At 39.7% G+C, this 18,118-nt stretch overlaps 1 protein-coding gene across 1 annotated transcript in view; it reads right to left on the bottom strand.

The window, feature by feature from the left end:
* Positions 1–3,325, bottom strand: part of RASSF6 (Ras association domain family member 6) — a 36,881-nt gene extending 33,556 nt beyond the window's left edge. The window contains exons 1-2 of the mRNA XM_035005566.1: positions 3,255–3,325; positions 110–208 (exon numbers count right to left, since the gene is read on the bottom strand). Coding sequence (XP_034861457.1) covers positions 110–208; positions 3,255–3,325 — 170 coding nt within the window. The remainder of the gene's footprint in view (positions 1–109; positions 209–3,254) is intronic.
* Positions 3,326–18,118: the final 14,793 nt, after the last annotated feature.

The following is an 18,118-nucleotide window of genomic DNA, read 5'->3' as shown; positions in this document are numbered from 1 at the left end:
TATTATTGATTTTTTGGGTCATATATCATGCTCAGGATGACACGGTGTGAGGGCAGAATCCACAAATGACGATGGAGCAGCATAACATGTAATACAGGCATATAATTACCTGGTAATGAATGTCCTCTCATTAACAAAGATCCACGAAGAGTGCTGATGAGCCATGACTGTCCTCATTTCCCCTTTTCTGAGGTCATCTGAGGATACCCTAAGACATTAGAATAATATTACTGGTATATTCGTGTGATGCATTCAGAAATGAGTTTCTGACTTAAATTGAAATGCTTTGTCATGTCCCTAGCGTGTAAACGTATTTCAGGAAAATTTTTAAGTAGTGTTTCATACATGGGCATGAGGGTTGGCTTGGGGAGGAAATAGAAGTAAAGAGCCTTCTTTTTTTTTTTTTCCATGTGCCATGGATCTTACACTCTGTATGTGAACCACTTTATAGATGTTATTGTGTTTAATCCTCAGACCATCCCAGCAAGGTGTGGGTATTCTTACCTCTATTTCTGACACTTTGTAAGTAATGGGACAGATCATTCGAAGCAAAGTCTAAATGTCTAAGACCTCTACTTTTTGCTTTCCACCAACATTGTTTTTGCATTTCAGAAAGGTTATACAGATTAAAATCTTTGATTTCCTATCAGTTGGTCTGTTCTAAGATTCTTTTCAAAGACTTTTTCTATATCTAAGGGAATTAAAATGAGGATAAGTCAGATGTCCTCCAAAATGTTCAATGGTAAGAAACTAAGCTCAGAGTTCAGAGTTGTAACTACAACTTGCTTTGAGTGAGTTTCCAAATGGCAGCCTCTAAACCTTTGTTTCATAATTGTTCACAAAGTGACTTGTTTGAGAACAAGTAATAATGTGTTCTTTGCTCTCGCCCCCACTCCCCCCATATAAGTTTTCAGAGGTTTAGGTGTTTTCCTTTGTTTTTCTTACTCGATATGTGCTTTTGAGAAAAATCCATTTTATCTCTCATGATATACTTCCCATTTAAAATTGAAAATTATATTCTTCACGTAATTTAAGGCAAATAAGTAGTAATAGAAGAGGAATATATGATTTAATTAAAATAATCTCTAAAGAAAAATGGGCATAAAGAGGGCATATGAAAAAATACTAAATGAACCAGAAATATATAACTTGACATACGGTCTTCCTCTTGGTAATGAATTTGAGAGGCGGACAGCTATGCAATAGAGAGATAGGGAGAGAGAAAGGCAGACAGGATAGAGTGATATTTCTAGGAAAGTACGATACAAACCACAATGCTAGCCCATGATAAATGCAAATGATTTGCAAATTTGTAAGTGAAACCCTGGATCAAAATTGGGCTGAAAATCACTTTCCAGTGGGTGGCTGTATTAGCTACGCTTTTGGTAATGAATGTATCCAGTATGGCTAAATTTGGCATAACTCCTGTTAGAAATACGATTTCTGAATTTTTAGTATTTGATTTGGAATCACTCTAGGGATTTTTTTTTTCGTTTTTCGATTTATCCACAGTTCTGATACTACCAGGTTTTAGTGATGCAGAAGTTATCTTCCTGTTTTATCTTTCTATAAAGGCACAGATGTGCTCAGGATGTTTGAAAGTGCTGTTTCTTGGTGCAAAGGTTACTTTTTATTGAGAAGTATAAAAAGGAGGGGAAAAAAAGGAGAAACTGTATAAGGAACTTTGCCTGGCTTGGAGTGATGTTTCTGAAGCCTTGCTGGTTTTATATTTTATAGTAAAATTTCCTGAAATTTATGAAAAAATATTAGATGTCTTGCTGTTATCATATTTTTAAAGAGAATTTCCAAAGACTTGTGAAAAAAATTTTCAGTCGGTTTTAAACTTCTGCTTCCTAAGCAATTCAGTGTTATAATATCTTTAAGATATTAAATTCCCAAAGGCTTCTACAATCCCCCAAAAAGACATTTTATAATCATTGAAATGTTTTGTCAACGTGGGAATACAAGATAGCTAAAGTAGAGAAGAAATCCTAGGGCAATGTTTGGAGATGTGCAGAAAAGAGGAAAATGTACTATGTAAACCGAAAAACTCCAGAATCACTGTCCCCAGGCAAGGAAGGATTGCCCAATTTGGTAAGTCTGTTTTTACAGTATTTCTAGAACGAGTTCTCTCCTATATGAGTCTGTGCAAGGGAAGACATTTCTTCTATTGCAGCCACCCATCCCAAATTGGCTGAACCCTGCCCCAGTCCTGCAAACACAATTTTAAGTTTCCAGGCAGCTAAAATCAAGCTCTGACTCGCAAGTGTTGATTAAGTGTGACGTAACATCCTTCAAGTCTCCTTCAGGCTCTGGAAACCGTGGTCAGACGTGAAAAACATCCTCCTTTATGTCTTCATCTAAATGGCATTAGGGTGTGACCAGAGATTTTCAGTATAATATTTTCTAGTCATTCCGTTTTGCCGAATTAAATATTTAATTACTATTGATTCAAGCCTATAGAATCATAGGGGATATCACCAGGATAAAAAGTTAGGCTAGAGAGAAATGTTTAATTTTTTATTTAAAAAAAGAGGGGGAGGGGGGCGCCTGGGTGGCTCAGTCGGTTAAGCGTCTGCCTTCGGCTCAGGTCATGATCCCAGGGTCCTGGGATGGAGCCCCGCATCGGGCTCCCTGCTCCGCGGGAAGCCTGCTTCTCCCTCTCCCACTCCCCCTACTTGTGTTCCCTCTCTCGCTGTGTCTCTCTCTGTCAAATAAATAAATAAAATCTTAAAAAAAAAAAAAAAGAGGGGGAGGGACTTCCTCCTTTTACTTCCAAATTAGCTTAGTTTGGTTGGAGTAAGGTGTTTAGAAGCAATTGCTTGTCCTCTTTCTCCAGGAGAATAGCAATCCCCCCCACCCCATCACCCAAAGGAAGGAAAAAGGAAAAAGAAAGGAAAGCTATTTTCACAAAATCCCTGATGCATAGTCTTCTTATAGCACGTTATTTGAAAGTATATAATCTATTTGAAAGCTATGAGCACATCTGGCCCGGCAGATTGTAATAGTCTCTAAGCTGAGTGCTTGGCTAATTTCCCTTTATGCTTTTAGCATTCTGACCATCACATCATCTTCTTGTTCACAAACCTTCCTGGGATCTCATTCTTAGCAAATACCATCCAAGTCTCCCAACCTGACATTCAGGTTTTCTGCAATTCCACCAACACTTACTTTTCCAACCTGAAAATTGAAGCTTTTCTCAAATACCAGGCCTACTCGTCTAATGGATCTCAAAGCACTGAGTCTCTTCTCACCAGTTAGTTACCTCGCACGAGAGGGCCCTCGTCACCAGAGGCTGAGGTCCAGATTTCTGCTTCTTCCTCATCTCTGCTCAAGTGGGACCTTATCAAGTCTCCCTATAGCCTATTATCTGCACCTGCTCTGATGCCATTTTCTGCTTTCCACCTTCTACTGTCATTCTTGATTTATACCTTACTTCTTTTCCTACTCATATCTTTTTTTTTTAAAGCATTTTCTTTTTTCTTTTTTCTTTTCCTACTCATATCTTCTTGCTCAAAGACTGGTGCTCGTCTAGTTGGGCATATATCCTCTTTTTTTTTTTTAAAGCATTTTCTTTTTTTTTTTTTTAAAGATTTTATTTATTTATTTGAGAGAGAGAGAATGAGAGACAGAGAGCATGAGAGGGAGGAAGGTCAGAGGGAGAAGCAGACTCCCTGCCGAGCAGGGAGCCTGATGCGGGACTCGATCCTGGGACTCCAGGATCATGACCTGAGCCGAAGGCAGTCGCTTAACCAACTGAGCCACCCAGGTGCCCAGGCGTATATCCTCTTTGATAGCTCATCACTGGAAGGGGGTCTCAAGGAGGACTCACGCTGGAAGGGACGGGAGTTTAGCCAGGCAGATTAACTCTGTGTAGGTCAGAAGTCACATGGATGTTTTAGGCTGCCTTGGGACAAAAACGTAGCATGTTCCATGAGTCCAACCAGTCCCAGTTACTCATTCATGGGATTTGGTCTGGGCTGTTTGGTTCTACAGCCCTTGCTCTTGCTTCTAAAACCGGAGTTTTGCCCCTAGACTTTGTCATTCTAATCACCCACAAAAAGGGTTATTGTTGCCCCCTAGTGAGAATCCCCCAGTGGTGACCTCACTGTCCAAACACTACCTTCTCCTGGATCCCAATTATTTACCATCTATCCTTTTAATTTGCCCCTCCCTGTACCTCCCCTCCCACATTCCAGTGGCCTATGTCTTGCTAAATGGTTCATTTTCTTTCCTCATTTTCTCGGCCTCTTAGCAGCATTTGACAAGGTTGATTGTTTCCTGCATTTGAAACCCTTTCTTTTCTTGAGGTTTTCAGACAAAGCAGTAACCACAACAACTTGCCTTATTGTTTTGCTTTGTTTTGTTGTTGTTTCACAGGTCTCAACATTTTAGTTTCCTCTCTGGAATCCTCTGTACAATCATGGGATGCTGGCTTGTTCTACTAGTCCATCCTCAGCTATGTCTTCTTCCGTGTTTGCGCTTTCTCCCAGGTAACTGAATCCATCTCTAGCCCAATCTCTCTGCTGAACTCCAGTCTCCCAGACTCATGTCGGTATCTACTTAGTCTCTACTTGAACGTCTAACAGCCATCTCCATATCAATCAACATGGCCAAGACATGGCCACAGACTTTCTTCTGTTTCCAGAATTCCCTCCTCCATAATTCTTTCCCATTTACTCAATTAGGCACCATAACTAAGACTCAGTTTTATTTTTTCCTCTTTCATTATAACCAGATTCCAATCCAAAAGTAAATCTTACTGACTGTACCTCCAATATGTCACCTGAACCTCAAATGCTTTTATTTCCAATGCTACCACCCTGAGCTAAGTCATCATCGTCATCTTTCTCCTGGATTTCTGCATCAGCCTCATGACTAGTTTCCCAGCATCCACGTTGTGACTAGTATTCTATTGCACACACAGCATCTAGGGTGATTAAAGACTGAACAAATGTCATCATCCCATGATTAAACACTTGCAACAAGTTCCAAGAATGAACTAGAATAAAATATAGCCTCCTTATGATGACCCACAAAATCCAGTCAATCTCTTGAGTATTCATTCCCTTATTTTCCCCATGGATTACATTTCATCTATGTTGGGGATTTTTGCTGGTTTTCAGTCACTCCCTAAGCTCATTCCCATTTTAGAGATTTATACTTGTTGCTCCTCCTGGGAGCACACTGCCCTGAGCCTTTCACATCTATTTCCCATCCTGCCAGTCTCAGGCCAAGTATCTCTTCTCTCAAAGGCTTTCCCTAAGCAAGTCTCAGTCAGCCACTACCACATGATTTCCATGTAGGTACGTGACAGCATCTGAAAGGATCTCATCTATTTACATGTCTGTCCTCCCCAAGCACAACACGAACTTCTTTGGATCAGGGCTTTTTGTATTTACCTGTGTTCATCCAGCTCTTAGAATTTTGCCAGGAACATGGAAGGAATTTAATTAATATTTGCTGAGTGGCTGACTAAATGTAAAGTTGCAGATGTGGCCTGAAGGATTTATTGTTAGTTATAAAGTTTTCTTGACTTCATAGTTAACATGATAGATTTGCTGAGACTAGAAGTTGGGTATATATTGAACTGGAGAATCACCAATGGAAGGTTCTTACAATCACAAAGTGCCATTGACAGTAATGGGCTGAAAGCCATTGCAAGAGCTTTCTGGTTAACTCCCTATTTGTATTTATAAAAAAAATAGCTCAGGTATCATTAAAGATCCCAAAACATTACTGTGGAATTATATTGTCAACCTGTGAGCTACGCTGAAGCAAGTCAGAAGATTTCAGATGTGATTAAAGGATTTCAGAAACCCTTACATTATTTTATGACCTTAGGAAGGAAGCCAGTTAAAATGAATTTATGGAAGAAAATAAAAACAGGATAAAATTCTTGTTCATGGGCAATATATGCTAATTGAACAGGAAATAATATTGACTATATAAGCAGTCCAAATATCCGAAAGGTAAAAATGTAATTTGATCAAAGTCTCATTTGATTATTAATTATCAAGGTGAGAAATAGATCTGTGAATTCAAACAGTTTCCCCTCTCCCATTAACCATGATTCATAGCAATTTAAAACCTGGTAGGACCTTTGTGAATATCTTCTAAATTATAGAGATTTGGTAGATTTAAGGGTCAGTGCTAGTTTCCTCAAAAGGCTTAAGAGAAGGACAACAGAGGTCATGATATGCAGAGATGAGGATTTATGAAAAAAGGAAAAATGATAATTCTAGAAGCCTAGAGGTCTTATGTTGGGACATTCGCAATTAGTTTGGTAGAACATAATAAACTATGCCTTGAGGAGGAAGGTAGTTGTTACAAATCTATGTACTTAACTGGAAGGGTAAACCATATAAGCTCTCTGGTCCTGAGGCCAGAGTTTATTGACTTAGGCTGTGTATGAAATAAGATTATTATTCAGTAAGTTCGGTTTTTTGTTTTTTCATTTTGTCCAGATTGAACAGAGCTCATGAGATAAGAAATCAGACAGGTCAGCAATCCAGTCCTGGAGAAATAAATAGTCCCAGAAGTACTAGGTAGGTCTGAGCTCAGATAGGCCTCAGTGGCTCAGCAGGGAAGGGCAGAGACAAGGAAAGGAGACTCGGTCTAAGCAGGCAGACGAGCTCAGGAGCCTGAGAAGGGCAGGATCAGATAGCACCAGCTCACTGAGACCTGAGCCCAGCAGAGAGCATCCGTGCTTGGCCTGCCCCCGCTCTGTATCCTGCCTAGATGGGAGCTTGCCTGGACTGGCCAGTTACCAGAAGGAGGCCAGAAGATGTGAGGAGAACCCCAGCCCTGATGAACTCAAATGGGCCAGTCACCTAAAATACCTTCCTGTGCCCTCTCATGGATTAAATGGTTACTTGTTTAAGAGAGGAAACTTGGTTCACTCCTTCATGTAGTTAACAAAGGGTTCATGAGCTCTCTGGGCCTGCTCCTGGTGCTAGCCCCAGAAGGGTAGCCTCTCTCTGGATCGGCAGCCCCTTATTCCTGGGGCCACTGGGTGCATGGGGTGTCAAAACAGTCATAATTTCACAACGAACTGAAAGAAAACAGGTGCTAACGTCCCAAGATTCCCCAGCCTAAGAGAATTTCTCCTGCCTCTGAACTTACCCAGTGAAATATCTGCAGCTTTCTCATGATTTGCTGCTTTCTCTCTCTGACTATATTTTACTTTACTGAATTTAACTGTTCCTTTTGAGTAGGATTATTGCTTATTTCATTTCTGTACCTCCCAGAGTGAGTGTATGGATGCAAGTATATAGGGAAAAACATATGTAAAAGAATGAATATATTCAATATATAGGGAGATATATTAAAATATTAACCATAAAACTGTGAGCCATGAAATTATGAGTGATAATTATTTTCTTCTTGATTTCATATGTTCTTTCTAAATCATACACAATGAACATATCTTTAATAACACAAACCATAAAGGTTACTAAAAAAAAATAAAGAATGGAAAATAACACATTGGAATAGCAAATGTATATTTAAATTATGAAGTAAGATTATATTCAGGGCTGTACACATGTGGTTTTTGTTTTTGTTTTTTAATATTGTTTTGGCCTGAAGAAGCAATGGAAAGTTACAAATATGTATTCAGCTTCAAAATAGAGATGTTTCCTCCAAGCTCTGACCAGGAACCTTGAAGTTGAGAAGAGCAGATCTGTATACAGTTATATGACTTCAAGGAAATGAGAAAAAAAAAAAAACATCGGTAATTCCACCCATTATCGAATTCTTAGTAAAACAGGAAAAGAATCCAGAGAAGTGTGGTTTCTGGGAAACATCTGGCTCCACATTTTTCTAAAGAATTTACCTCATTCACAAAGATGGTAAAAGTGGGAAACCGGCGTATAAAAACTACCACTTCATTAAGTGATATGTGTTGCAATTGGGAAATGTCTTACAGTGCTTGACTTTAAGACAGGACCGGACAGGTTATAGCTCAAACACCCAGACGTGTCACTCCCGCCAGTCCCAGTGGAACCCCATGTGAAATGTCACCCTTTGCTGTTCTAGTGCGTACTGACAGGGCACTAACGCCATGGCTGGATTCTCCCCAGAGCGTCCTCAGGGGACAGAAGCTGTAGCAGAAGCACTCGAGCTTGCAGCCATCTCAGGACTTGAGGCATCTTGCCACCACTCAGTCTGGGAGGGAGCTGCTCCGTCTGCCAGAGGCATCTTCTGGAACTGCTGCTGTGGTCTAGCCCAAGGATTCTCTGCTTCATCTAGTTTCCAAGCGGAAATTCTCAGCTTGACTTCCCAGGGACTGTGAATCATTCTTCTTGTTTGTGTGTTGGCTACAGAGGGAGCACCTTCTGCCTTTGAGCCCCATTTGCCAGGCTCTGGGATGATGACAGAGAATTGGTCCTTCGATCATCCCTGGCGACTAAGATTGCGCTGTCATCACTTAAAAAGGAGACACCTTCACATTCAACTCCTGAAAGCAGCAGCATTTGTCTGCTACTTGAACTGAGGTTATGAAGTGATGAAATCATCATATCTGATAGCTTTGAAAGACATAGATGGATTTCTGCAACAAAACCTAACCCTCTCTAACACTAGACTTCAGGGCAAAGAGAGAATACTCAGAAGTTCTTTCTCAGAGGTTGTGTTTCTGATTGACCTACATTGAAAAATCTAAACTTTTAAAAAAAATATTTAATTCCAGCATAGTTAATATATGGTATAATATTAGTTTCAGGTGTACAATATAGTGATGGAACATTTCCATACAATACCCCATGCTCATCACAGCAAGTGCTCTCCTTAATCCCTATCACCTAGTTAACCCATCCCCCCACCCACCTCCCCTCTGGTAACCATCAGTTCTCTATAGCTAAGAATCTGTTTCTTGGTTTGCCTCTCTCTCTCTCCCCCCTCCTTTGTTTGTTTGTTTTGTTTCTTAAATTCCACACATGAGGGAAATCATGGTATTTGTCTTTCTCAGACTGACTTATTTTATTTAGCATAATACTCTCTAGCTCCATCCATGTCATTGCAAATGGCAAAATAAAAATCAAACTTTTATAGGAAGCCCATGTATCTCTAATAATCCCAAATTCCCTATCTTCAATGAATCTGTACAAGTAAGTTGATGGTTAGCGTTAGATTTCTATTTCAATGAAAAGTATAGGATGCTTCTTAATTTAGGAAGTTAAAAGTTAAAACAAGTATCAAATATGAAACTTTGAATTACATATTTAAAAAACATGTTACATATGTGTTACACTATTTCCAATATAATTGGGAAAGTTAATTTTTTCTTAATCATTGCTGGTTATCTCTATCTCGATGGAACAAAGCATTTAATAGTTTATCGTAAAACGTATACGCATTAGAAATAGTAGAGAAATATATGTATGCTAAAAGAGAATTTAACTACAAAGACTTAACACATTTATGTGGTTAGATAAATTAATCTCAAATTAATCTCAGATATGGTTAAGTAGATTTATCTCAATTGGGGCTACCGTTTGTTGTGTAGACACACGCCATTAAGAAGTATTATATAACTTGGGTTTAAGAAGTTCCAACCGTATCTGTTCAGCATAAAGGAATATTTCATCTTTGAAAAACAGTTAGTGACTACTGATACTGTAATTTATTTTAAATGGATGAGATTATTTTATAAATTTTTAGCTATAAACACTAAACGCAATAAAAGCCCATAGGACAATAACATAGTAAAGTTCAGTTTGGTTGGCTTTAGAATTCTATCCACAAATATCTAGTCAATATCCAATTATAAGTACACTGGAGAATTTCAAATCTGCAGTTTGAAATAAGAATCCATTAAAACAATGATGATATTAAGCTAGGATCAACTGTAAACCATTTAAATATATATTAATGACGTGAAAAGATAAAACATTGTCAATGAAAATACTTTGCTAGTCAAAACTTCTAAGTTTGTCCCCTCCTCAAATTTATCAACATTAATAAAACTAACAGCAACATTAACAAAAGTGCCCTTTAAATATAGTTTCATAAAGTAAGGTCACTTCCCTATACTTTAAGTTCAGAGGTAAAGACCAACAAAACACAGGTATCGTTCTTGTTTCTTGTCCATAAACACAAATGAAAGTCTGTAACACTTCAACACAAACAATACACGGTCATGGACTACATGGTCTATTTTATCAAAGTTGTTCAAGGGCCATCTGTCTTATAAAACTAAATGTCATGCATTCCACAATATGGGGTTGTGTGTAACTCTCCTACTACAAAATTATATTTTCTGTTTAGAAATAACAGGTTAATATGAATGTGACTTTTCCAAAGTAAAAGTGATTGAGTAACAATTTTGCATTTGTCACTTTATGTACTCTGTTTGAAAAGTAGCAAGAAGCCAGATAATTTCACTGCCATTCATAAAGGTGATGTTTTGCCCATTTGCCATCTGCTCACATCCTAGACCCACTTTCCGGAAACCAGTCTACCTTTACCACCTTCACACGGTCTGGTCTCCCCAGCTTAGCTCACCCTCTCTGATCTGGCCCTTTTGGTGGAGCTTATTTCTTAATGCTAACTGGAGGTACCACTTATAGAATTCTTGCTATAAGTCTTCAATTCCTATCAAAGCCCCAGTGGCATATCTTGGTATGCCAACTGAGGCTCGCTTAGGTGAAGTAACTTGCTAAGGGACACACCAGTAAATGGCAAAGCCAGGATTTGAACTTAGGGCTCTTCTGCTTCAGAACTGGTATCCCTAACTCATGGATTTAATCCCTAACTCACCCATTTAATTATTTATAGTCATTCATTGTTTGGTGAAGTGTTAATATCAGAAATCCGCTTCAATTTTTAGGGGGATATGCCTCTGTAGCTTTGTGGAAATAAATAAAAGTTTAGCAGAACCCTCACTTAAAAGTACTTTCAAGCCCGCTGATTCAAGAAAAGGGGGCTGTCACGCAGGAGCTAGTACTTGGCCAGGGTAAGTGCAGTTTCAGATAAAGCGCTCACTGAGCTATTTCCCTGGAGGAAAGGGAGAGAAGGGCTTCGGTGGCCACACTTACCTCCAAGCCCTGCCCTCCTCCCCACATGCTTACCTTGGTCAGGAATGGGTATTCTGGAAACCATCAAAAGGAAAAGCCGTGTCCGGGTTTCAGGCTGCATACACTCAACTTGGCTGCCCACGAACTCTGCTTTCTAATAACTTGTCCTCGACCTGACCTCGGGGGGTGGATGAAAGGGGTTCTTTTCCCTACCCCCATTTTTCACCTGTGATTCACACTGGGGCCAGGGGAAGCCTTTGTACCTGAGTTCCTGAGCTGAACTTGCTCCGGAGAGTCTGCTTCCCCGCGCTCGGTCACAAGTTACCAAGTGCGACTGTCAGGAGAAGGCAGGGCTCACTCACCTGCCGCTGAGGTCGGAGCCCAGTGCGGAGGAGGGGCGGCTGGAGGCTCTGCGCCTGGCAGTGCCCCTCCGCACGACCATCAAGCCCGAGGAGCTGTTAATTATTACCCCTGTTCGCCGGAGCAGGGAGGTGTCAGAAACCTGAGCCACTCCCTGCACCTCGGTGCATGTTGGGAGTGTTTACTTTCTTTCCTGGGAGCAGCTGGTAGGAACCCTCCTTTGCTCTGACACACCTCTTGAGACGTGAATGGACCTTAACCACGGAACTGGACGGACTCTAAAACGGACTTCTACTCTCTATCCAGATTAGGGATGAGTAGTTCATAAGATCTGATGCTACCTAGGAATGAATGCCACTATTCCCGTCTTCCCTTTTAAAATGTGGTCTTTGAATTCGAAATGTCTACTTTTCTTTCCTTTGTCCTTATGCCACCTCCTTTCCCTGCCAGCACCTTTTCACCCAGAGCAGTGATTCTCACACCTCAGGGCACCCCAGAACCACTGTGTAACTTGCTGAACCTGCATGCCTCTGGGCCTCAGCACCCAAGAGACTCTGATCTAGGAGGTCTGGGGTAGGCTGCAGGCACCTGTATTTTTATAAGCTCCAAAGAAGAATCCGGTAGACATCAAAGTTTGAGAACTATTGTAATGAAGTACAAAAGAGGAATTGGATAACAATTTAGTTGTTAACCGACTGAATTGAATTTGGGGACTTTGCTCTTCCTCAATACCTCCAGTTTCAAAAAGGGCCCCAAAGACTTAGAGACCCTCAAATGACAGAGGCTGTGGGAATACAAAGTGCTTTTGTTTGCGTGCGTACTTGGGCGCGCGCACGCACACACACACACACACGCTCTCACACCCGCTTACACACTTTTTAGTATCACTGTTCCTTTATCTGTTTCTCATGTGAAGCAACTATTGATAATTCAAAAAAAAATGTTATCTTTACAAGTGTAAACCTTAGAGCCCTCAAAAGAAATTCAATATAATTTCAACAATGAGTACAGTAAGCTGAATTGATGTGTGGTGTCTTTTGAGTTCAAATGTTAAAGTCATAGACTGATCGTTATTATAGATTGGCAGGTTACCTGTTCGATAAGTATGGTCTTTTAAGGATTCTGTATGTTCAAGAGGTCAGACAGTTTATCTACTTAACTTGTGCATGAGAGTCAAGAGTGACCGGCTTTATCATGTTGGAAGGTTATTTTAATAAACTGAGCAGAATCATGGGGCGCCTGGGTGGCTCAGTTGTTAAGTGTCTGCCTTCGGCTCACGTCATGATCCCAGGGTCCTGGGATCGAGCCCCACACCGGGCTCTCTGCTCCGCGGGAAGCCTGCTTCTCCCTCTCCCACTCCCCCTGCTTGTGTTCCTGCTCTCGCCGTCTCTCTCTCTGTTAAATGGGTAAATAAAATCTTAAAAAAAAAAAAAAAAAAAAACTGAGCAGAATCAAGCCAATGGGCTTATTAGGTCACCATCAAAGCGTCTACAACCTCATATATGAGGACAGTGTAACTTGGGATTACTTGTCAGTGTTCACTTGATTAGTTGGCCCCAGGACCACCTGCCGTGTGGACTGACCTTTGAATGATGACTAACAGGATCTGCAGTGTCTGTGGCCCCCAGGTTCCAGAACTTCTTTGTCTAAGTTCCTGCTCTTCCTCCACTGTCTCCACTCCATGGGGCTCATTTGCTTGTTATCAGTATCAGGGCAACTTTGTTTTGCATTTTTTTATCACAAGCATCCTTGAAGCCTTTATTCTGACTTCTGCTTTCCAGTTAGTTACCTTTAGTTAGAGGCTCAGTGACTCCTTTTATTTTCGAGTACTTACCCTTTTATAAATATATGATTTTTTATTTTGTAACATAAAAAAACCATAATTACACATGTGCAATGCGGAAAGTTTGAAAAACACAGATATGCAGAAGAAAAATTCACCTACAATCCCAACCCTCAAATAGAGTTACTACAAACAATTTGGTGAATGCCTTCATTGACATAGTTTCTCTATGGGTATTTACCAAAATGTTATTACCTTTGCCTTGATGTTTTATAACTTGCTTTTATCACATAAAACATATTATGAACACTTGATCATATGTCAGTTAGTTTTTCTCCTGCAATGTGATTTTAACTAGCTGCACTATATTATACAATACAAAGTATTATTTAATCAGTTTCCTATTGTGAGAAATTTGTATTACTGTAAACAAGACTTCAGAAAGTGTTTATATATAGCTGCACACAACCATGAAAATGCCTTTTAGATACAGTTTAAAAAATGAAATTGCCAATGGAAGGGCAATGTGCATTTTTAAAGAATTTGTCTCGAAAAGGTGTCAGTTTTATACTCCTTAGATAACTCCTAGATTCTTCTTCTTCTTTTTTTTTAAAGATTATATTTATTTATTCATGAGAGATAGAAAGAGAGAGAGAGAGAGGCAGAGGCAGAGGCAGAGGGAGAAGCAGGCTCCCCGCAGAGCGGGGAGCCCGATGCGGCACTCGATCCCAGGACCCTGGGATCATGACCTGAGCTGAAGGCAGACGCTTAACCGACTGAGCCACCCAGGCGTCCCTCTTCTTCTTTTTTTTTATTTACCAATTTGAAAGGTAAAAAAAAATCATATCCTATTTTAAATATGTGTATTATTGATTATCTGAAAGCTTGAACTCCTTCCTTAGACTTACCCTGTACTTTAGCTTTTTTATTTATTGTATTCTTTGCTTCACCTTTTCAAGATTCTTTACATATTAGGACATCAACTCTTCATCATATATGCTATGAGTGTATTTCCCAAGTACTGTTTTCCGTTTAATTTTGTTTATTGTATATTTTTTTACATTCAAAAGTTTAAAAGTTTCAATATTCAACCTATTAATATTTTCCCTTATCACTTAGATCTCAATGTTAAAAAGTGTTTCCATCCTTAAAGGATATAAATATGCATACTTATTTTCTTCTAGCTTATTTATTTAGATAGTATTCATATATTAAATTTAGCATTTCAACACATCTAGACTTTGTGATGTAAAAACTGTGATATTTAAATCTAACTTAATTTTTCTAAACTAGTAGTTTATTAACCAAGCAACATTTATTAAATAATTGTAGATTATGAACTCTACAAGGCAAGGACTATGTCTTAGTCTCCGTTATATCCACACAACTTAGCACCGTGGCAAACAGACTCATGGTTGCTCAAGCCAAATGTTTAATAGTCACTCTTGATTCTTTTCCTTCCCTTCTTCCACTTCCAGTAAATCAGCAAGTCTGGAGGTATATCTTAGTCTGCATCTCCACTATCCCCTGTATTAGGCCAGCATCATTTCTTCCTCAGATACTGCAAATGACCTCCTAATTGGTCTTTGCCTTCACTCTTGTCTCACTATGTACATTCTCCACCTGTAACCAGCATAATCTTCTACAGACAAAAATCAGGTCACAATACCACCTCTGATTTCCTTTGCTGAAAACCTTTCTGCCGGCTGCCCCCGAATCCGAGATTAAGTCTAAACCTGACCCCCTTCCCATGGCCTCAGAGACCCCCATGGCCCAGTTCTTCCCTACATCTTCGACTTGATTGATTCTCGGCTTCCATGGTACTGACTCTATACTTGTTGCTCTGGCTTGATTTTTTTTTTTTCCTTAAGAGAGAGGGAAAGAGAGGGGGGAGGGGCAGAGGGAGAGAAAGAGTCTCAAGCAGACTTCACGCTGAGCGCAGAGTCCAGTGCAGGGCTTGATCCCAGGACCCCAAGATCATGACCTGAGCTATAATCAAGAGTCAGTTGCTCAACTGACTAAACCCTCTGGTTTGATTTTTTTGTTCCTGGAACAGACCAAGCTGCTTCCTGCCTCATTTCCTTTGTTCTTGTTACTGTCCTGCCAAGAAAGCTCTGCTCTCATCACAGCTGGTCTCTTTTCATTTTTCTGGTTTTTCTTAAATGTAACCACCTCAGAGAGGCCTTCCATGGCCTTCCTGTCCAAATAAGGCCTCCCTCCAATCTTTCTCTAACACAGTTCCCTATTCCATTGTCCTAATGGCAGTTATCACTATCTGAATGCATTTGACTGTTTTATGTATTACTGAATGTGTACTTATTGTTTTGGGTGACTTTATTTTACATCTCCTCTCATTAAACCATTAGCTCTAAGGAAACAGGAACCTTGACTTCTAGGTTCACTGCTCTGTCTTCTGTGCCTAGAACAATGCCGGGTCCACGTCAGAGGTTTAAGAAACACTGGTTCAGGAACAAATAATGATGGCTTCATACATATGTAGTGAGCCAATAAATACAAATCTACTTTTGTCCTGACTTAGAGTGACACTTTTATCAAGTACTAAGGACATATCTATTTGTTAACATGATTCTAGAATTTATATTGTGTTCCATTGAGCTATGTAGCTACATGGGCATCTGTTTCCCATTATTAATAGGTTTATAGTACAGCTCAATGTCTGGCAGTACAATCTGATCAGCATTTTTTCCAAAATTTTCTTGATTATTCTAGCCTTATAATATTATAAATAGCTTCTCACTGTGGAATGATAACAATTTAGTTTATATTTAGTGATTTCACCATTAACCATTGTCGTTGGCAATTTCTCCTAGGCCAGCAGGTTTAATCCATGTTAGCAACTGACTTCGGGTCTAGGGGAGAAAGGCTCCTAAAAGGAGATATTTTTCTTGGTTAATGCCTTCTTTTAGGGTACTCTAGTGAGTGCTACATTGACTGCAAGAATGACTCTGTTTTGTTCATGCCTCCCTGTATTGTTTGGAAGGATTTTCCATACACTGGTTCTGAGTTTGGACACGTGACTTGCTTTGGTCAATGGGTCAGTTCCAAGTGACAAGAGCAGAGGATTGAAAAATCAACCGGGCCCTGAGGCTTCACCTTTGTTGCTCTTCAAGCCCAGAGCCATCATATGAACAAGGCTGGGCTAGCCTGTGGGATGATGAGGGACCCTTGGCCCAGTTGCTCCATTACCCAGCTGACAGCCTAAAGGCAGAGCCTAAACTCTAAACTCATCTGCAGTTGACTAAAGACCCACAAATGAGTCCAGCTGAGAACAGCAGAAATACTGTCTCACTGAGCCCAGCCCACATTGCCAACCCACAGAACTATGAGCTATATCAATGGTGGTTGTGTTAAGCCACTAACTTTTGAGGTGGTATGTTTCAGAGCACAAGCTGAAGAATACATCTGGTCTGTTTTTGTAAGACACACACAAACATGCATGCACACCAATATCTCATTAATTGGAAATCAAGATAAGTACTTGGATTACAATGTGTTTCTACCACAATCCTGCTGCAGGGATATGATGACCCATAGCAATAGAACAGAAAAGGAGACAAAAAGGGATGTCAGGTTGGCTCAGTCAGTTAAGCATCTGCCTTCGGCTCAGGTTATGATCCGGGAGTTCTGGGATTGAGCCCCACATGGGATCAAGCCCCACATAGGGCTCCCTGCTGAGTGGGGTGTCTGCTTCTCTCTCTCCCTCTGCCCCTCCCCCCTGCTTGTGCTCTGTGTCTCTCTCTCAAATAAATAAATAAATAAAATCTTTAAAAATAAGAAAAAGGAGACAAAAAGAAATGTGGGTTATCATTAGATTAGGTCATTTCCACAGACCACTAAATCACCTCTGAAGAACATTTAGAGATGATTGTAACTTGAGGAAAATATATGGAAAACAAGAAATTGCCTGATTCTAACACTGTGTGACCCAAAACACTATCAGCTTGTTGCATGGCCATACACTTCATTTTATATCTGAAGCTGTACTTGAGGCCTATGCTAAGCACTAAGTGAAGTAAAAAAGTAAGTAGAATAACTCTAAGCATTGAGGGGACTCCCAATAAAAACCTAACTGGATTGCCTTATTAAGGAAGCCAGCCATTCATAATGATGCAACATGATGAGTTACTTTTCCAACATGTAAAGCTTAAAATAAACATATTTTATAATTGTGAATTGTTACTTTCAAGATCTAAGTAAATTACAATTATAATGTTAATTCTCTGAGAAAAATCCTAACATTGATCTTAAATTTAAGGAGTAAACCATCATTTCCTGTTTAGCTTTATGAATATGTAATGTATAATATATTTCCTATGAAAACAAAGATCTTAGGGGTGCCTGGATGGCTCAGTCGTTAAGCGTCTGCCTTTGGCTCAGGCCATGATCCCAGGGTCCTGGGATCGAGCCCCGCATCGGGCTCCCTGCTCTGCCGGAGGTCTGCTTCTCCCTCTCCCACTCCCCCTGCTTGTGTTCCCTCTTTCGCTGTGTCTCTTTCTGTCAAATAAATAAGTAAAATCTTAAAAAAAAAAAGAAAGATAAACTTTAGAACTTCGATTTTAAAAAATAAAATTTTCCTTTGTTGAGAAAATAAGGGAGGAGAAACTGCCTTTTAAAATTCCTCCAAAACTTTCATTAAAGTAATGCTGTTATTGATGTATAGGTCATTTAAAAACATTTACATAGTTGATGAGTTTTGAAAAAGGTTCACCTTCTGTTGTTATATTGTAGGGCTGAAGGCTAACTTTGGAATCAGGCTATAATTTGTCCTAATGATGGGGATAAAAGCCACACAACTGCTTTTACAACCTGAACAATGAAAAATAATACTGAGAAGTGATAAAAATAATTTCTATTTCTAAGCATGTTTCCTCTCTAAGAGAAAGTTTCTAATCTTAAATATAGACTATTTTCAACATTGTAATGGCCAGTGGAGAGA

The sequence above is a fragment of the Mirounga leonina genome, unplaced genomic scaffold (assembly GCF_011800145.1).
Source record: "Mirounga leonina isolate KUSES-001 unplaced genomic scaffold, KU_Mleo_1.0 Mir_129, whole genome shotgun sequence".
Taxonomy (NCBI): domain Eukaryota; kingdom Metazoa; phylum Chordata; class Mammalia; order Carnivora; family Phocidae; genus Mirounga; species Mirounga leonina.
Note: the sequence above shows the minus strand (reverse complement) of the source record. Positions and strands in the feature narration are given on the sequence as shown.